Source organism: Solea senegalensis, linkage group LG16, assembly GCF_019176455.1.
Source record: "Solea senegalensis isolate Sse05_10M linkage group LG16, IFAPA_SoseM_1, whole genome shotgun sequence".
Classification (NCBI taxonomy): Eukaryota; Metazoa; Chordata; class Actinopteri; order Pleuronectiformes; family Soleidae; genus Solea; species Solea senegalensis.
In genome coordinates this window covers 8,616,030-8,637,622 of record NC_058036.1, presented here as the reverse complement: position 1 = coordinate 8,637,622, position 21,593 = coordinate 8,616,030, and the positions used below count along the sequence as shown (strand labels likewise).

The following is a 21,593-nucleotide window of genomic DNA, read 5'->3' as shown; positions in this document are numbered from 1 at the left end:
CATCACCATATATCCCAGGAGCTGCAGCTGTCTGTTGTTTAACTGCTTGTACCAGAGGATAATATTATAGTTATCAATACTATGTGAGCAGCTGATGTTAACTGTTTCTGTTGGTTTCTTGAACACGTGAGCTGGAGTCTGCTTCACTTTGTCACTGAGAGAGGAACCTGTGAAAAATTGCATCAATGAAACATGAGTTTAATCGCAGTAAAAACACAAATGCCAAGTAAAATAAAGGGTAACTTGGCTGATATATCATCAGTATTGTAGACAGTTTATACCCGAGCTAATTTAAAAAGAGATTTTGTAAAAATGTAAGAGAAACTTTTTTTTAATAATAATTTTGTTGATATTACCTGAAACCAGAACAGTGTTAGAAGTCATACTTAGAATAAAGAAAAACAAAAGAATCATTTTGTGTTCTCTAAATTTCACACTTGTTCATTTTCTTCAGTGAGTGTATCTGTGATTATTTCCAACCTCCTCTGAGTAAACTCTTAGTTTAGTAAAATGAGCTCTGTCAGTGGGTGGTGTCATAGTTTATCTTCTTCTCTCCACATTATAATGATCACATCAACTCCTGCTACACATCAGTGGTTCAGATTCACAGAATATAGATACACTGCCACCTAATGAGAGGAAGTAGCATGTGTAAGTGATTATGAGCTGATGAAAACATAGTGATGGTGAGGTTTTTGTACTGAGGAGCAGTGATGTGTGGCACTGTGTAAACTAGCAGCACAGAAGTAAACTGCACTGCTGTTCAGGTCCAGTGTTTCAATGGTTAAAGTGCAGTTCTGGTCTTTATTTGCACTTCCATGTATTTTAACATCAAATCCAGTTTCTGGATTTCCAGAGTCTGCTAACATGTATCCCAGGAACTGCAGCTGTCTGTTGTTTAACTGCTTGTACCAGAGGATTCGATCATAGTTATCAATACTATGTGAACATCTGATGTTAGCTGTTTCTGTTGATTTCTTGATCATGTGAGCTGGAGTCTGCTTCACTTTGTTACTGAGAGAGGAACCTGTGAAAAAAGAACAAAAAAAACAACTTACTTTAATAAAAGCATGAATAAAATAGCCATTTTTTTTTGTGATATTTTCAATAACGATCAGATCAGGAATCAGGAAATAAAGCATAAACATATACAGTATATAGGTGTTATTACCTGAGATGAGCATGATATTTAAGGTTATACAGAAGACAGTGATCATCTTGTTTTTCATGGATGCTCTTGTTATTGCTCCTGTTAGTGTGTTTTTATTTCTGCATATGTGGTTCTTATGAATAGTCACACCTCTGCATCTTGGTAAGCCATCAGGAAACCAAACCAACTGTTTAATAAGATGGTGTCAGGATGCATCATATGCCACTGCAGATATACTGTGCTGCAGCGCCTCCTTATGAAAGGAAGAAAAATGGAATGAACTGTGAAGAAAGCAACAAACCTGCAGGTGTGTGACATCAGTGTTGCAAGTCCTGCAAAGGGCTTTATTTTACAGCAGGTCACGTCCACTACTGTGATTCATGTACATTAATTTATTGGCTAACCTGAGACAAATGTAGGAGCTTCACTCCAAATCCTGATTTATAATTTAACTCTCTAAATTTCTAGAATATTATTTTCAAAATCGACTAATTTGTCGATTATGTTCTCAATTCATCAAGTAATTGTTTGGTCTATAAAACAAACCTGGAAATGATGATGTTCTCAAATGTCTTGTTTTGTCCACCGACCAAAACAAGTTTAAGTTTCAGATAGAATGATTTATTTGTTATACTGAGCAAAGAAACCAGAGAATATTCACATTCAAGAATCAGAGAAACTTGTTTTAATGATGGATAAAACACTCAAACCAATGAATTGAGTATCAACGTAAAAATGACCATTCCCTCTCATACCGTGAATCATATTGCAATCATAATGTCAGTTAAAATAATCGCAATTCGTTATTTTTTATTTTTTTGGCCTATATAATTTTTTCTGTTGCCTTTTACCCTCCATCTGATAAAATAGATAACAAATAATACAAAAAAATAGCTTAACTTCTTTCCCCAGTTATTGAACAACACTGGTCAGTCTCTTCAATCTACATTTTATGCACTGCAGAGCAATTATATACAGTATGTTCAGTAAATAATTATGTGTAAACTAAATATAAATAAATAAAACAGGTCAGCAATCAACATCCATCCAGCTTCTGAGAATAAAGAGCCGTCATGTGTAATAACCATTGGACCATTAATAAATGAAATAAATAAAAAATCAGGCTTGGCATTATGGCAAATATTGGCCCGATTAATCAAACCAATTTATCTGTCTACCCTTTCGGTCATTATGCACTAAAAATAATGAGCTTTACATATAATTTGATCATTTGACCTCATTTCTGAAGAGCCGTGGAAGAGGTTATTGTAAAAATCAGGTGGCTGGTTGATGAGCTGTGGCTCATGAGCAACACAGAAGTACGTGGTGGTGTGTTCAAGCGCTTTCAGCTTGATTATAGAAAGTAAACCCGTTTTTTGGCTCCCTCTCAGATCGCCTGCTAATTTGAAATGTTCTCTAAATGGGTTTTGTCCCTTGGTGGCTGCATGTACCACAGCATCACCCTGTGGTCACTGTGACCGTGTTTACAGACGAGCTGCACAGTATCACAGAGGTAGACTGTTGGACCTGAACCCCCACACAAACACAGAAGGAAACAGATGATTGATTTATCAAGCTATCTCCAATATGATAGATGATTTTTGCATAATTTTACCCAATAATCAGCATTATTACTGATTTGTTCTCATAAACTTGATAAATGGTGGTAAGCGCACTATTCTATTAACACATTTCTTTTATTTAACAGTACCAAAATGTGTTTATTTTTCATGTATTTCATATTAAGTTTATACAACATATTGCTATATTGCAGAAACAAGGTCAGAAATGATGAGTCATCCCAATTATGATGAACCCTTTCACCGCCACAATATCCAGTGGCGTGCACAGGTAGACACTAGGTGGTGCTATAGCACCTTCCGTTGCCCTCTGGACCAAGCAAGTGCCCTTTTGAAAGTTCGTTGTTATTTTAAACAGTGTACGTGGCCCATGCCGACATGATCATCTATAAATTCTCGACAATTAAAAGCGTGTGATAATATTGCCTCAATTAATATGCCACCCCTCCTCCTCCGCCGCACACACCTCTCTTCCTTTGTCAACGTGAACGCGCAGAGCGGGCACAAACGGAGGCGCGGAGCAGCAGCAGTGCACATCTGTCGCCCACGCACACCTGCTCCCGGCCCTGTCCCACCAGCCAGGTAACACATAAATGAATCGAGTCGAGTGTACTGTTTGCCCCCTAAGCCTCACTTGCCAAGCTATAACTTGCATTTTTTTGGTCTCTGTTGTGAAGTAGCCTGTCTGATACAGCGCCACCACAGCTGAGCATAAATTAGCCCACTGCGCACCTGCGTAACAAGCTAGACGCTAGCCCAAACGCTAGCCCAAATCACTGATATGACGTGATGACCACCACATAAGTAATGTCGGTAGAGTTTGTCATTAGTACAACATGCAAATCTATCAGTACACTTAAGCTGAATATTTAGTGTTGTGTATAGGTTTACATTAGGCTAAATATTTAACACATATGCTTATGCTCACTTTAGAGCTTTAAGTATAGAGTGGCAATGCTCTTCACTCACTCATGACACTTTGTACGACAGTTCTGACACCTTTAGTTCTTAACATGTTGACATAAATAAATATTTAATTACATTGAACATGTTTTTATATATAGGCAGCCGATAGTTCCAACATGCAGAAGTTGGACACTGTGAAAGGTTGTTTGTCTCTAACTGCTGCTGTGGCCTGTGACCAGTGTGGGCTGTAGCTTTATTACATTTGATGACAACTACAGGGTGTCCCAAAGTCTCTGTATTTCGTGTTGATATTGCATCTCTGGCTACATTTTCACAATCAATTGATCTGTCAGTTATTTCCTTGAGTAATCATTTGGTTCTAAAAAAGTAACCAGAAAATATCTTTTTTTTTTGCATGAAAAGAAAGGTAAAGCAGACACTGTGTGTGGCTGCACAGTAATAATCTGCACTGTGCTGTTTTCCTGCATGTTTGAGTGTAAGAGAGCCATTTGCTCCTGTATGATGTTTGAGATCCCCGGAGATTATAAAGTCCTGATTCTATGGCTCTTGCATTATGACAGATTTGAAGTCCAAATATCTGATGAGCGTCATCACTGTGTCTCCTGGTGAGTGCTGGTCCCATGGTACAACAAGAACATCGCCTCTGTCATGGCTGCAGAAAACCTGTACGGTTTTATGAAGACGGACGTCTAGACCCAGTCAAACACCTGGACAAAGAAAGAAAGAAAGGGTAAAGACGCATTTTTATATTCATAAAACTGACATTATTGTAGCCAGCAACTGACAGGAAATGGGTGTTTTTACCAGAGCATCAAATCAGGAGCAGCTGTTTGTGAGGTGCCTGTTAAAAGCAACAAATATAAACAGTTTTATAGAAAGGAAAAAGGAAGCAGACACTGTGTCCTTTGGAGGCTGTTTTCTTGCATATTTGAGTATGAGAGAGCTATTTGTCCCTGTATAGCGGCTGAAGTCTCTAGTGATTGTAAAGTCCTCATCATATGGCTTTTGCATGATGACAGTTTTAAAGTCTTTATATCCGATGAGCATAGTAACGGTCGTCTTGAAGAAATCAGGCGGAGACTGATAAAACCACCACAAGTTAAACACCTGCACAAAGAGAAACGAAAACTTTATTTAGGTTTGTGATCAAAAAAGTAGTATTTTTGTCTCAAATAATATACAGCATTTATGTTAAAGTCTCCGGAGAAACACAAGTTGTTGAAATCAGATCAGATGCATTGCCTACAAATACTCGAGAAGAAAGAAAGGGATATCATGAACACGGATGGACAAGTAACGTTTCACTGTAGACTCTTCACTGTAGTATCTGCGGCGTTGTAGCACCACCTACTGTGAAGATATGAAAGTCAAAACCTGCGTCTTCATTAAAACCCCAAATGACCTTATCAGTTTTTGTTCAGCAGCTCATACTTTTCACACCACTGTGTTTACTGACAGCACAGAAATACACGGCACTGTCCTCGGGCTGCAGGTTTTTCACAGTAAGAGCCCCGCTCTCGATGTTGTCTTTGATGGCTGAATATTTGGTTTGATTGACTGGCTTCCCTACAGAAGTATAGACAACAATGGTCATGCTCTCCCCTGGACGCTGCTTGTACCAGTCCATCTGGCTATAACTGGCATCTCTGTTGTGGCTGCAGTTCATCTCCACAGATGTGGACACATAACTCCAGCTGATCACAGGGTGTTGAGTCACATACTGGCAGTGAACTATGTGGAGAAATGCAAAAGTTAAACATGATTTTGATTCCCATTTTTTTTACAAGATATGAGACCCTGTTGCATTTTAAACAATGCAGGAACGACATATAAATAAGAAAAACAAAAATATATTTCACTACTGGTGTTGAATGATTTTCAGGGTGGATTTGTTGCTGAAATGTTATAATTAAAACTGTGATGCAAAACTTTTAAATAAGAACAATGTTACTGAACTACTGTCCAGGAATTATCCACCTCTGCTATGGTAGTTGGCGATACTCCCTTTCAGCTAGTAATTATTGCGTGGTTTCTTCTTCCTATCATCCATGAACTTTAAAATTCTTAAATCTTTAAGGTGACAGAACAAACATTTAGCCTCCCTGTCAGTTCAATAAATGTACTAGCCTGGATTTTGAATGATTCTTCTTATATGTCTGCTTTTATGCACTGACATCTATTATTTCTATTATGTATCGAGTCAGGTGGGAACTGTGGCATCAGTGCAAAGTGTCCAACTCTGATCCAAGTAAATGTATCCATGCGGTGGTGATTCAATGTCCAGTCACGTTATCTTGTTGTGCAAGTCCGCCTTAGTATTATTACAGTACAGTTTCGCACAGGCTAACTTGTTTACATGTTTTTTAAAAGTGCAGATTAACCCAGTAATTAGTTTACTGAGTATTTCACAGGTTAGGGATGTTTAGATCTTTAGGTGTGGATTCACACAAAAGCTCCTTTAGTCAGGTCTGATAGTTTTGTCTGAACAGAGCCCGTTTCAGATGAAGTACGCAGCATGCAGAGAATGTTACACAAGACCAAATAAAGGCAACGACAACAACATGAATCATCAATTGTAAAAAGCACTACGAGAGTGTAATCCTCGTATGGATTGATTTAATGGCTGATTTTAAAAAATCTTTATCAAAGACTCCAAATTGAATCTCCAGAAAATTTAGTCTAAACCTGCCCTTTACTCGTTAAATAATGCTGCTCAAAGACAGACAAACAGACAAACGGCAGATAAATGCATTTTAGTTCTTGTACCTTGTAGCCACAGAGTTGAGATGGTAAATCTGACGAGATTATGAGCCATTGTCATGATTCTGATACAAGGAGACACATCACATATACTGAGTGGCTGAGGCAGCTCTTTATTTCTGGGAGGTGTGACATTATCAACGTCACTCCACAGAAATAACCTCCCATGACTGAGATTAAAGACAAGCATTGGTTCACTAACTCCAGGTGTAAGCAGCTGTCAGTGAGCTGATGAAAACATAGTGATGGTGAGGTTTTTGTACTGAGGAGCAGTGATGTGTGGCACTGTGTAAACTAGCAGCACAGAAGTAAACTGCACTGCTGTTCAGGTCCAGTGTTTCAATGGTTAAAGTGCAGTTCTGGTCTTTATTTGCACTTCCATGTATCTTAATATCAACTCCAGTTTCTGGATTTCCAGAGTCTGCTAACATGTATCCCAGGAACTGCAGCTGTCTGTTGTTTAACTGCTTGTACCAGAGGATTTGATAATAGCTGTTGATACTATGTGAGCAGCTGATGTTAGCTGTTTCTGTTGATTTCTTGACCATGTGAGCTGGAGTCTGCTTCACTTTGTCACTGAGAGAGGAACCTGTGAAAAATTGCATCAATGAAACATGAGTTTAATCGCAGTAAAAACACAAATGCCAAGTAAAATAAAGGGTAACTTGGCTGATATATCATCAGTATTGTAGACAGTTTATACCCGAGCTTATTTAAAAAGAGATTTTGTAAAAATGTAAGAAAACCTTTTTTTTAATAATAATTTTGTTGATATTACCTGAAACCAGAACAGTGTTAGAAGTCATACTTAGAATGAAGAAAAACAAAAGAATCATTTTGTCTTCTCTAAACTTCACACTTGATCATTTTCTTCAGTGAGTGTATCTGTGATTATTTCCAACCTCCTCTGAGTAAACTCTTAGTTTAGTAAAATGAGCTCTGTCAGTGGGTGGTGTCATAGTTTATCTTCTTCTCTCCACATTATAATGATCACATCAACTCCTGCTACACATCAGTGGTTCAGATTCACAGAATATAGATATACTGCCACCTAATGAGAGGAAGTAGCAGGTGTAAGTGATTATGAGCTGATGAAAACATAGTGATGGTGAGGTTTTTGTACTGAGGAGCAGTGATGTGTGGCACTGTGTAAACTAGCAGCACAGAAGTAAACTGCACTGCTGTTCAGGTCCAGCGTTTCAATGGTTAAAGTGCAGTTCTGGTCTTTATTTGCATTCCCTTCCATCTTCACTGCGACTCCAGTTTCTGGGTTTTTTGAGTCCATCACCATATATCCCAGGAGCTGCAGCTGTCTGTTGTTTAACTGCTTGTACCAGAAGATTCGATCATAGCTATCAATACTATGTGAGCAGCTGATGTTAACTGTTTCTGTTGATTTCTTGACCATGTGAGCTGGAGTCTGCTTCACTTTGTCACTGAGAGAGGAACCTGTGAAAAAAGAACAAAAAACCCAACTTACTTTAATAAAAGCATGAATAAAATATTATTGTGAATACTCTACACAAGCATTTATTACCTAAGTTATTACCTGAGATGAGCATGATATTTAAGGTTATACAGAAGACAGTGATCATCTTGTTTTTCATGGCTGCTCTTGTTATTGCTCCTGTTAGTGTGTTTTTATTTCTGCATATGTGGTTCTTATGAATAGTCACACCTCTGCATCTTGGTAAGCCATCAGGAAACCAAACCAACTGTTTAATAAGATGGTGTCAGGATGCATCATATGCCACTGCAGATATACTGTGCTGCAGCGCCTCCTTATGAAAATGGAATGAACTGTGAAGAAAGCAACAAACCTGCAGGTGTGTGACATCAGTGTTCATCAAGTCCTGCAAAGTGCTTTATTTTACAGCAGGTCACGTCCACTACTGTGATTCATGTACATTCATTTATTGGCGAAGCCGAGACAAATGTAGGAGCTTCACTCCAAATCTTGATTTATAATTTAACTCTCATAATATTTCTAGAAAATTATTTTCAAAATCGACTAATTTGTCAATTATTTTCTCAATTCATCGAGTAATTGTTTAGTCTATAAAACAAGCCTGTCGCAACTGTCTTGTTTTGTCCACTGACCAGAACAAGTTTAAGTTTCAGTTTGAATGATTTATTTATTCAAGCAAAAAAGTTTTCCTTCACTTTATTTCTCTAATGTAACAAGCTGTAGTTTTTCCATCATTAAATTAAAAATACTACTAATTGACAACCTAGATCCAGAGCGCCATCTGTACTCTGTCAAAGACACCGTTGTCTTCTTTTCTTTTCCCTGTCACTAGCAGTTGGGTTTTTGTGCAGCTGCCCGAGTCACCTGCATCACTGTGTTGACTCACTGAACAAAAATACAGTCCACTGTCTTCAGGCTGCAGCTTCAACACTGTCAGAGATCCAGTGTTGGCGTCGCTCTTCTGTGCTGGAAATTTGTCCTTACTGAAGCCACTCTCATATTTATGTTCAGTAGTAATAGTAGTTGTGAAAACTATTTGCTTCATCATCTCCCCTGGAAGCTGCCTGTACCAGTACATCTGGAGGTAACTGCCATCTTTAGTGTGGCTGCAGTTCATGGTGGCAGACTGACCCTTGTCCTTCCACAGCAGAGCAGTCTGAGTCACATCACTGCCATCAGTTAGACCTGCAGTGGTTGAAAAAAACAAACACTAATGGGATTAAATGATGTCAATAGCGCTCATGTTTTTACTGTACATCTGCTATAAGAGTAACACACAGTACCTACGATGCAGAGCAGAGCTGCAGAGAGTGTGATCAGACCAGCTGTGATCATTGCTGTGTCCTGAGGAAAATGAACACTGTTAGACTGTCTGTGTTAGAGGAGGTGTGATGTTGGGAGTGTCATGACTATACAGTATGCTGGTGTGTGATTAGGAATGGGTCACAGTCATGATAGTGTGATAGCAACTGTAAATGCTTTCCTAACCCTTAAAATGGATAGGAAAACATTTGGAAAGGAACAACTATGTTTGCATAGTATACACTGAGGCTGATGATTGTTTTCATCACTGATTGGTTTGTTGATTATTTTCGCGCAAGAAATATGAGATTGAGAATAAGACATCACTCCCATGAGCAAGACCTGTGGGTTTTGCAGTTGTAAACATTTTGGATGAATGAATGCATCGAGTCCATTAACACAAAAACAATATTGTTTGACGTTACCTCCTCATATTAAACACATAATAATAGAGGTAAGTTTTATTATAATTACCCATAGTCTATAGTAAAAACACTGGCAATAAGTGGTGTTTTTTGATGACGGTAATATCCATGTCCTGTTTGACTGACACTGTTCAAAGTCCTCATGCAGATACAGAGATTTAAAGGAAGGTCTGAGTTTGTCACTTAATTTCATTCATCTGTTGGTGGTGCTGCGGCTCCCCCTACAGTTCATCACTGTCATTAATAAAAGCTGCAATAGTCTGCCCGCCTGCAATAATGCAGAACATCCAACACTTGTAGAGAGAGGAACCTGTGAAAAGTGGCATCAATTAGGGATGTCCCAACTTTTTCACTTCTGATACGATAGCAATATTGCAACCTTGAGTAATGGCCGATACCAATATCGATCCGATACGATATCAGCACCAATCATACATACTTTAATTACTTATTTTGTAGTGTGGAATATTAGAATAGGCTTGATCAAGTGATTTTACTTAAACAATAGTCAGCAACAGTAGGTATGAGAAAAACTGACCCATTTATGATTAACCAATGGGTTACATACATTTTAACCTTCATAAGAATATTCGATTTTTTGCCATGTTCATTTCATACAGTATATGGTTAATTTCATCAGGAGGAAAGTACCAAGTTCAGGTTCTGGTGCACCCATGTTTCATGGGTAACAGCGTGTTTTCAGAGAACACCCCCCTTGTTTTCACTATTTTGGATTAGCCCAACCCACACAGGGTGAGTGACTCATCCTACAGGTAAAGCTGGAGCCCGTGGACTTAACCTGCAGACGTACTTAGCTCCGTGTGTGGAGTTTCGGAACAGTCGACTTCGGTGAATGCCTCTGCGATCCTCTCAGTGAGGGGGCAACAAGCCGGTTTGCCGATGCATAGCGGAGTGGGCGGGCTGGGGTGTAGGTTATGTCTTGGATGTAGGCTGGACTGGATCCGTTCGTAGCATGAAACGCAAGCACTAGAGTCTTGAAGTGGATGCAAGCAGCTACAGGAAGCCATTGAAGTTAGCAGAGGAGCGGTGTAGTATGCGAGAATTTTGGTAAGTTGAAGACCAGTCAGCTGCTGCATTCTGGATGAGCTGCAGAGGTCATATGGCACATGCAGGGAGACCAGCCAGAAGGGAGTTGCAGTAGTCCAAGCGTGAGATGACAAGAGCCTGGACCAGAACCTGCGCCGCCTTCTGGGTTAGAAGAGGACGTATCCTTCTGATGTTGTGCAACATGTATCTGCAAGATCGAGCTGTTGCAGCAATGTTGGCAGTGAGGGAGAGATGGTCATCCAGTGTCACACCTAGGTTCCTTGCGGTATGAGAAGGAGCTACTGCAGAGTTGTCGAGGGTGATGGTCAGGTCTGTTGGGAGAGCCCTTTCCTGGGAGAAAAAGAAACTGTCTTTTCGAGATTGACACCTCCACCATCCTCAAACTACAATACCATTTCAAATGCACAAGCTGGTAATACAAAGACTATTTTCAAGATACAATGAAGTGCGGTGCGCGGGCCCCTTTGGGATCCCACCTCGGCCGGCATGTGCCGGCCCTCACTTTCGCCACGCAGCACAGTCCACCGGCGGCTGGGGAGAGGCCCCGCGAGGGGATCCTTCCAAACATTTTCAGTTTTTGGTATGTGTTTGTGTTATTTTTCCTTTTCCCTGATAGGAGTGTCAGAGTCACTCAATACACTGTAATGCAGTGCACATTGTAATGAAACGTCAAACGGATGAAGCACCCAGAACTTTTCAAACCACACTTAAGCTATGGTTATTGTCCCTGGCACACAAAGTGACGCCCTTGAGATGGCTTACAACATAGGTCTACCTTACATGGAAACGAAATCCATTTATCGGTCTTTCCTTGTGAAGTGGGTGATTGCAGCGTAGTAAAGTTTGTCCTTTGACTTGAGCTCCAAAAGAAGTCCTTTCTCTATGGACATCAGTACCAAAGCTCCCAGGCGATCCTATCCAGTACTCTTTCTGGCGTGCGTCTTGATTCGCTTCAGCACCGAGTAAGACTGTTCCACGGGGGAGGTGGACACGGGGATGGTCAACACCAGGCAGGTGAGGGGATACAGCTGGGGCATGCTCTCAGTCAGCTCTTTAAGTGTCAGAAAGTGCAGCAGCTCTGATGGGTTCCTTGCCTGAAAGTTTCTTGAGCCTGGGGAAGTCAAAGTGCAGCTGCCGGTGCACTGTGCACATGTCTCCAACTAATAAGAATTTTCGGTTTTGAAATGCCTTTCCACTTTCATAACCTTTTCTTTTAATTCGAGTTCTGGACTTGGACTTCCATTTTTTATTACTTGAAGTTTTTCTGTGAAAGGCCGCCTTGACAAAGACGATGCTATCAAGGTAGCCACAGCATCGCTCTCTCAGCACTCTGGGGGGCGTGTCGTGTAGTGTGTCTGTGGTCTGCAGTTAGACCCGTGCTGTTCCGACTTCACGAAGACCTAGGATCTTTTGTTTTTGGCCCACTCAATTCAAATCAAACTGTGATTGGTCAATTTGCCCATCACTCTCCAAACCAAAACACATAGCTTGGCCTTCTCCGGGATTCGAGAAGTCCTAACCAATTAATGAGCCTGGTAACCGGGCTAATAGTGACGGACGATTCTGATTGGATAACATGTTTCAGGACAGTAACCCTTTGTTGTTGAAAATGTATTAAATGTATTGTATTAAATTAAATGACATACAGTAGATTTTTTAAATATATATATATATATGTATACATATTATTTAATGCTCATATTTTTGTGAGCTAAGTCACATAAATGTGTGCACGCAGTTTGGGGTCAGAAAACACATACTCATACCATTAACTTGTACCAAGTCAACAATCCGACACAATAAGATGCCTTCTTGTAGCATAGTTGGCTGTGAAAATAGAACCAGCAATGGTGTCAAATTCTTCAGAATCCCGATAGGATCTCATCCCTTTCAAAAAAAAATAGACATCGTCTGTGGCTCAAAAATTAAAAAGAGATGAGGGTGATGCTACTGCAGTCAAAGAGGCTCACATTTGTAGCGCTCACTTCATTTCATGTAAGTTATCATTTATCAGCTCTTTCTGTTAGATTACGATGAAAAGCCTGGATTTCACAGAATTGTGTGTGTCAGTGCACATATGTATAGGAAACCTATGCTGCCTAAAGTTATGTTGTGGTCTTGGACGTAGCTAGATTGTAGTTAGCTGCAGGCCGGCTAGCTCGTTGACAAGTAAACATGGTGTGCTAAGAACGTTCCTTGTAAGACTTTAAGCGTATAGACTTTCTCGCATGTACGGGGTAGGTTTATCTATAAGGAGTGAATAGCTAGCTACTGGATATCTGGCTACTTGCTAATATCATCTAGCCAATCTTTTATGGAAGCTGGGTCAGGCAGACTATTGCTGTCGGCTAGTACTAATTTATTTAGGTATTGTTCGCGGTCCTAACCGACAACGAAAGAACATATTCAGAATTATTCAGTGGAGGACCTTGAACATACATGCTAATTACTTACCTGTTGTGATATTTGCTGACCTGGAATGTTTGTATACAATGAAAGGGTCTATAAAACATGAGTTTAAACACTGAAAATTGAATATGGATAAAATTGACCAGTCTATTACATTGATATTATATGCTGGTTCTACCCAAGCTTAATTTAAAACGCTTTTTTTGTTAAAAATGTAAGAACCTTTTTTTTTGGTCTTTTTTGGTTTTTTTTATGTAAATAATAATTTTGTTGACATTATCTGAAACCAGAACAGTGTTAGAAGTCATACTTAGAATAAAGGAAAACAAAATAATCATTTTGTGTTCTCTAAACTTCACACTTGTTCATTTTCTTCAGTCAGTGTATCTGTGATTATTTCCAACCTCCTCTGAGTAAACTCTTAGTTAAGTAAAATGAGCTCTGTCAGTGGGTGGTGTCATAGTTTATCTTCTTCTCTCCACATTATAATGATCACATCAACTCCTGCTACACATCAGTGGTTCAGATTCACAGAATATAGATACACTGCCACCTAATGAGAGCAAGTAGCATGTGTAAGTGATTATGAGCTGATGAAAACATAGTGATGGTGAGGTTTTTGTACTGAGGAGCAGTGATGTGTGGCACTGTGTAAACTAGCAGCACAGAAGTAAACTGCACTGCTGTTCAGGTCCAGTGTTTCAATGGTTAAAGTGCAGTTCTGGTCTTTATTTGCATTCCCTTCCATCTTCACTGTGATTCCAAGTTCTAGGTTTTTTGAGTCCATCACCATATATCCCAGGAGCTGCAGCTGTCTGTTGTTTAACTGCTTGTACCAGAGGATAATATTATAGTTATCAATACTATGTGAGCAGCTGATGTTAACTGTTTCTGTTGGTTTCTTGAACACGTGAGCTGGAGTCTGCTTCACTTTGTCACTGAGAGAGGAACCTGTGAAAAATTGCATCAATGAAACATGAGTTTAATCGCAGTAAAAACACAAATGCCAAGTAAAATAAAGGGTAACTTGTCTGATATATCATCAGTATTGTAGACAGTTTATACCCGAGCTAATTTAAAAAGAGATTTTGTAAAAATGTAAGAGAAACTTTTTTTTAATAATAATTTTGTTGATATTACCTGAAACCAGAACAGTGTTAGAAGTCATACTTAGAATAAAGAAAAACAAAAGAATCATTTTGTGTTCTCTAAATTTCACACTTGTTCATTTTCTTCAGTGAGTGTATCTGTGATTATTTCCAACATCCTCTGAGTAAACTCTGAGTGCTAACATGTATCCCAGGAACTGCAGCTGTCTGTTGTTTAACTGCTTGTACCAGAGGATTCGATCATAGTTATCAATACTATGTGAACATCTGATGTTAGCTGTTTCTGTTGATTTCTTGATCATGTGAGCTGGAGTCTGCTTCACTTTGTTACTGAGAGAGGAACCTGTGAAAAAAGAACAAAAAAAACAACTTACTTTAATAAAAGCATGAATAAAATAGCCATTTTTTTTTGTGATATTTTCAATAACGATCAGATCAGGAATCAGGAAATAAAGCATAAACATATACAGTATATAGGTGTTATTACCTGAGATGAGCATGATATTTAAGGTTATACAGAAGACAGTGATCATCTTGTTTTTCATGGATGCTCTTGTTATTGCTCCTGTTAGTGTGTTTTTATTTCTGCATATGTGGTTCTTATGAATAGTCACACCTCTGCATCTTGGTAAGCCATCAGGAAACCAAACCAACTGTTTAATAAGATGGTGTCAGGATGCATCATATGCCACTGCAGATATACTGTGCTGCAGCGCCTCCTTATGAAAGGAAGAAAAATGGAATGAACTGTGAAGAAAGCAACAAACCTGCAGGTGTGTGACATCAGTGTTGCAAGTCCTGCAAAGGGCTTTATTTTACAGCAGGTCACGTCCACTACTGTGATTCATGTACATTCATTTATTGGCTAACCTGAGACAAATGTAGGAGCTTCACTCCAAATCCTGATTTATAATTTAACTCTCTAAATTTCTAGAATATTATTTTCAAAATCGACTAATTTGTCGATTATGTTCTCAATTCATCAAGTAATTGTTTGGTCTATAAAACAAACCTGGAAATGATGATGTTCTCAAATGTCTTGTTTTGTCCACCGACCAAAACAAGTTTAAGTTTCAGATAGAATGATTTATTTGTTATACTGAGCAAAGAAACCAGAGAATATTCACATTCAAGAATCAGAGAAACTTGTTTTAATGATGGATAAAACACTCAAACCAATGAATTGAGTATCAACGTAAAAATGACCATTCCCTCTCATACCGTGAATCATATTGCAATCATAATGTCAGTTAAAATAATCGCAATTCGTTATTTTTTATTTTTTTGGCCTATATAATTTTTTCTGTTGCCTTTTACCCTCCATCTGATAAAATAGATAACAAATAATACAAAAAAATAGCTTAACTTCTTTCCCCAGTTATTGAACAACACTGGTCAGTCTCTTCAATCTACATTTTATGCACTGCAGAGCAATTATATACAGTATGTTCAGTAAATAATTATGTGTAAACTAAATATAAATAAATAAAACAGGTCAGCAATCAACATCCATCCAGCTTCTGAGAATAAAGAGCCGTCATGTGTAATAACCATTGGACCATTAATAAATGAAATAAATAAAAAATCAGGCATTGGCAATTATGGCAAATATTGGCCCGATTAATCAAACCAATTTATCTGTCTACCCTTTCGGTCATTATGCACTAAAAATAATGAGCTTTACATATAATTTGATCATTTGACCTCATTTCTGAAGAGCCGTGGAAGAGGTTATTGTAAAAATCAGGTGGCTGGTTGATGAGCTGTGGCTCATGAGCAACACAGAAGTACGTGGTGGTGTGTTCAAGCGCTTTCAGCTTGATTATAGAAAGTAAACCCGTTTTTTGGCTCCCTCTCAGATCGCCTGCTAATTTGAAATGTTCTCTAAATGGGTTTTGTCCCTTGGTGGCTGCATGTACCACAGCATCACCCTGTGGTCACTGTGACCGTGTTTACAGACGAGCTGCACAGTATCACAGAGGTAGACTGTTGGACCTGAACCCCCACACAAACACAGAAGGAAACAGATGATTGATTTATCAAGCTATCTCCAATATGATAGATGATTTTTGCATAATTTTACCCAATAATCAGCATTATTACTGATTTGTTCTCATAAACTTGATAAATGGTGGTAAGCGCACTATTCTATTAACACATTTCTTTTATTTAACAGTACCAAAATGTGTTTATTTTTCATGTATTTCATATTAAGTTTATACAACATATTGCTATATTGCAGAAACAAGGTCAGAAATGATGAGTCATCCCAATTATGATGAACCCTTTCACCGCCACAATATCCAGTGGCGTGCACAGGTAGACACTAGGTGGTGCTATAGCACCTTCCGTTGCCCTCTGGACCAAGCAAGTGCCCTTTTGAAAGTTCGTTGTTATTTTAAACAGTGTACGTGGCCCATGCCGACATGATCATCTATAAATTCTCGACAATTAAAAGCGTGTGATAATATTGCCTCAATTAATATGCCACCCCTCCTCCTCCGCCGCACACACCTCTCTTCCTTTGTCAACGTGAACGCGCAGAGCGGGCACAAACGGAGGCGCGGAGCAGCAGCAGTGCACATCTGTCGCCCACGCACACCTGCTCCCGGCCCTGTCCCACCAGCCAGGTAACACATAAATGAATCGAGTCGAGTGTACTGTTTGCCCCCTAAGCCTCACTTGCCAAGCTATAACTTGCATTTTTTTGGTCTCTGTTGTGAAGTAGCCTGTCTGATACAGCGCCACCACAGCTGAGCATAAATTAGCCCACTGCGCACCTGCGTAACAAGCTAGACGCTAGCCCAAACGCTAGCCCAAATCACTGATATGACGTGATGACCACCACATAAGTAATGTCGGTAGAGTTTGTCATTAGTACAACATGCGAATCTATCAGTACACTTAAGCTGAATATTTAGTCTTGTGTATAGGTTTACATTAGGCTAAATATTTAACACATATGCTTATGCTCACTTTAGAGCTTTAAGTATAGAGTGGCAATGCTCTTCACTCACTCATGACACTTTGTACGACAGTTCTGACACCTTTAGTTCTTAACATGTTGACATAAATAAATATTTAATTACATTGAACATGTTTTTATATATAGGCAGCCGATAGTTCCAACATGCAGAAGTTGGACACTGTGAAAGGTTGTTTGTCTCTAACTGCTGCTGTGGCCTGTGACCAGTGTGGGCTGTAGCTTTATTACATTTGATGACAACTACAGGGTGTCCCAAAGTCTCTGTATTTCGTGTTGATATTGCATCTCTGGCTACATTTTCACAATCAATTGATCTGTCAGTTATTTCCTTGAGTAATCATTTGGTTCTAAAAAAGTAACCAGAAAATATCTTTTTTTTTTGCATGAAAAGAAAGGTAAAGCAGACACTGTGTGTGGCTGCACAGTAATAATCTGCACTGTGCTGTTTTCCTGCATGTTTGAGTGTAAGAGAGCCATTTGCTCCTGTATGATGTTTGAGATCCCCGGAGATTATAAAGTCCTGATTCTATGGCTCTTGCATTATGACAGATTTGAAGTCCAAATATCTGATGAGCGTCATCACTGTGTCTCCTGGTGAGTGCTGGTCCCATGGTACAACAAGAACATCGCCTCTGTCATGGCTGCAGAAAACCTGTACGGTTTTATGAAGACGGACGTCTAGACCCAGTCAAACACCTGGACAAAGAAAGAAAGAAAGGGTAAAGACGCATTTTTATATTCATAAAACTGACATTATTGTAGCCAGCAACTGACAGGAAATGGGTGTTTTTACCAGAGCATCAAATCAGGAGCAGCTGTTTGTGAGGTGCCTGTTAAAAGCAACAAATATAAACAGTTTTATAGAAAGGAAAAAGGAAGCAGACACTGTGTCCTTTGGAGGCTGTTTTCTTGCATATTTGAGTATGAGAGAGCTATTTGTCCCTGTATAGCGGCTGAAGTCTCTAGTGATTGTAAAGTCCTCATCATATGGCTTTTGCATGATGACAGTTTTAAAGTCTTTATATCCGATGAGCATAGTAACGGTCGTCTTGAAGAAATCAGGCGGAGACTGATAAAACCACCACAATTTAAACACCTGTACAAAGAGAAACGAAAACTTTATTTAGGTTTGTGATCAAAAAAGTAGTATTTTTGTCTCAAATAATATACAGCATTTATGTTAAAGTCTCCGGAGAAACACAAGTTGTTGAAATCAGATCAGATGCATTGCCTACAAATACTAGAGAAGAAAGAAAGGGATATCATGAACACGGATGGACAAGTAACGTTTCACTGTAGACTCTTCACTGTAGTATCTGCGGCGTTGTAGCACCACCTACTGTGAAGATATGAAAGTCAAAACCTGCGTCTTCATTAAAACCCCAAATGACCTTATCAGTTTTTGTTCAGCAGCTCATACTTTTCACACCACTGTGTTTACTGACAGCACAGAAATACACGGCACTGTCCTCGGGCTGCAGGTTTTTCACAGTAAGAGCCCCGCTCTCGATGTTGTCTTTGATGGCTGAATATTTGGTTTGATTGACTGGCTTCCCTCCAGATGTTGTATAGACAACAATGGTCATGCTCTCCCCTGGACGCTGCTTGTACCAGTCCATCTGGTTATGAGTGACATCTCTGTTGTGGCTGCAGTTCATCTCCACAGATGTGGACACATAACTCCAGCTGATCGCAGGGTGTTGAGTCACATACTGGCAGTGAACTATGTGGAGAAATGCAAAAGTTAAACATGATTTTGATTCCCATTTTTTTACAAGATATGAAACCCTGTTGCATTTTAAACAATGCAGGAACGACATATAAATAAGAAAAACAAGAACATGCAGAACTTTTAAATAAGAACAATGTTACTGAACTACTGTCCAGGAATTATCCACCTCCGCTATGGTAGTTGGCGATACTCCCTTTTAGTCTCCCTGTCAGTTCAATAAATGTACTGGCCTGGATTTTGAATGATTCTTCTTATATTTGTGCTTTTATGCACTGACATCTATTATTTCTATTATGTATTGAGTCAGGTGGGAACTGTGGCATCAGTGCAAAGCGTCCAACTCTGATCCAAGTAAATGTATCCATGCAGTGGTGATTCAATGTCCAGTCACGTTATCTTGTTGTGCACCAAGTGCACAACAAGTACAAGTCCGCTTTAGTATTACTACAGTACACTTTCGCACAGGCTGACTTGTTTACATGTATTTTAAAAGTGCAGATTAACCCAGTAATTAGTTTTTCCCCCAGTGACATGTAAACATACTGTGTATTTCTCAGGTTAGGGATGTTTAGATCTTTAGGTGTGGATTCAAACAAAAGCTCCCTTAGTCAGGTCTGATAGTTTTGTCTGAACAGAGCCTGTTTCAGATGAAGTACGCAGCATGCAGAGAATGTTACACAAGACCAAATAAAGGCAACGACAACAACATGAATCATCAATTGTAAAAAGCACTACGAGAGTGTAATCCTCCACCAGGGCTGCTAAGTTTACTGCAGTGTTAATATAATCCCCTGCTTTTCAAGGTTAATGGCTGATTTAAAAAAATCTTTATCGAAGACTCCAAATTTAATCTCCAGAAAATTTAGTCTAAACCTGCCCTTTACTCGTTAAATAATGCTGCTCAAAGACAGACAAACGGCAGATAAATGCATTTTAGTTCTTGTACCTTGTAGCCACAGAGTTGAGATGGTAAATCTGACGAGATTATGAGCCATTGTCATGATTCTGATACAAGGAGACACATCACATATACTGAGTGGCTGAGGCAGCTTTTTATTTCTGGGAGGTGTGACATTATCAACGTCACTCCACAGAAATAACCTCCCATGACTGAGATTAAAGACAAGCATTGGTTCACTAACTCCAGGTGTAAGCAGCTGTCAGTGAGCTGATGAAAACATAGTGATGGTGAGGTTTTTGTACTGAGGAGCAGTGATGTGTGGCACTGTGTAAACTAGCAGCACAGAAGTAAACTGCACTGCTGTTCAGGTCCAGTGTTTTAATAGTTAAAGTGCAGGTCTGGTCTTTATTTGCACTTCCATGTATCTTAATATCAACTCCAGTTTCTGGATTTCCAGAGTCTGCTAACATGTATCCCAGGAACTGCAGCTGTCTGTTGTTTAACTGTTGTACCAGAGGATTTGATAATAGCTGTTGATACTATGTGAGCAGCTGATGTTAGCTGTTTCTGTTGATTTCTTGACCATGTGAGCTGGAGTCTGCTGCACGTTGTCACTGGCAGAGGAACCTGTGAACGGCACATCAATAGAACAATTAAATACGGAGGGAAATATCATTAGTGATTTAAACAGTCTCTTTACAAGCTGAAGTAAAAGCAGATTTAAAAAAAAAAAGTTTTTTGTTGACATTACCTGAAACCAGAACAGTGTTAGAAGTCATACTTAGAATAAAGAAAAACAAAATAATCATTTTGTGTTCTCTAAACTTCACACTTGATCATTTTCTTCTGTGAATGTATCTGTGATTACTTCCAACCTCCTCTGAGTAAACTCTTAGTTTAGTAAAATGAGCTCTGTCAGTGGGTGGTGTCATAGTTTATCTTCTTCTCTCCACATTATAATGATCACATCAACTCCTGCTACACATCAGTGGTTCAGATTCACAGAATATAGATACACTGCCACCTAATGAGAGGAAGTAGCAGGTGTAAGTGATTATGAGCTGATGAAAACATAGTGATGGTGAGGTTTTTGTACTGAGGAGCAGTGATGTGTGGCACTGTGTAAACTAGCAGCACAGAAGTAAACTGCACTGCTGTTTAGGTCCAGTGTTTCAATGATTAAAGTGCAGTTCTGGTCTTTATTTGCATTCCCTTCCATCTTCACTGCGACTCCAAGTTCTAGGTTTTTTGAGTCCGTATACATATATCCCAGGAGCTGCAGCTGTCTGTTTAACTGCTTGTACCAGAAGATTCGATTATAGTTATCAATACTATGTGAACATCTGATGTTAACTGTTTCTGTTGGTTTCTTGAACACGTGAGCTGGAGTCTGCTTCACTTTGTCACTGAGAGAGGAACCTGTGAAAAAAGAACAAAAAAAACCCAACTTACTTTAATAAAAGCATGAATAAAATATGTAAAATAGCCAATTTTTTGTGATATTTTCAATCACGATCAGAATCATCAGGAAATAAAGCATTAACATATACAGTATTTAGGTGTTATTACCTGAGATGAGCATGATATTTAAGGTTATACAGAAGGCAGTGATCATCTTGTTTTTCATGGCTGCTCTTGTTATTGCTCCTGTTAGTGTGTTTTTATTTCTGCATATGTGGTTCTTATGAATAGTCACACCTCTGCATCTTGGTAAGCCATCAGGAAACCAAACCAACTGTTTAATAACATGGTATCAGGATGCATCATATGCCACTG

General features: G+C 39.2%; 5 gene segments (V, D, J or C); all 5 read right to left on the bottom strand.

Moving 5' to 3' along the window:
• Positions 1–659: 659 nt before the first annotated feature.
• LOC122782469 lies at positions 660–1,329 on the bottom strand. The segment is given in 2 exon segments: positions 660–1,027; positions 1,172–1,329. Coding segments are annotated over 2 exon segments (426 nt in total).
• A 3,440-nt stretch (positions 1,330–4,769) lies between these two features.
• LOC122782479 lies at positions 4,770–6,601 on the bottom strand. The segment is given in 2 exon segments: positions 4,770–5,388; positions 6,424–6,601. Coding segments are annotated over 2 exon segments (369 nt in total).
• An 867-nt stretch (positions 6,602–7,468) lies between these two features.
• Positions 7,469–8,124, bottom strand: LOC122782467. The segment is given in 2 exon segments: positions 7,469–7,866; positions 7,967–8,124. Coding segments are annotated over 2 exon segments (426 nt in total).
• Positions 8,125–8,532: 408 nt separating this feature from the next.
• Positions 8,533–9,226, bottom strand: LOC122782465. The segment is given in 2 exon segments: positions 8,533–9,070; positions 9,169–9,226. Coding segments are annotated over 2 exon segments (474 nt in total).
• Positions 9,227–18,285: 9,059 nt separating this feature from the next.
• On the bottom strand, positions 18,286–20,040 carry LOC122782476. The segment is given in 2 exon segments: positions 18,286–18,907; positions 19,863–20,040. Coding segments are annotated over 2 exon segments (372 nt in total).
• Between the last annotated feature and the right edge of the window lie 1,553 nt (positions 20,041–21,593).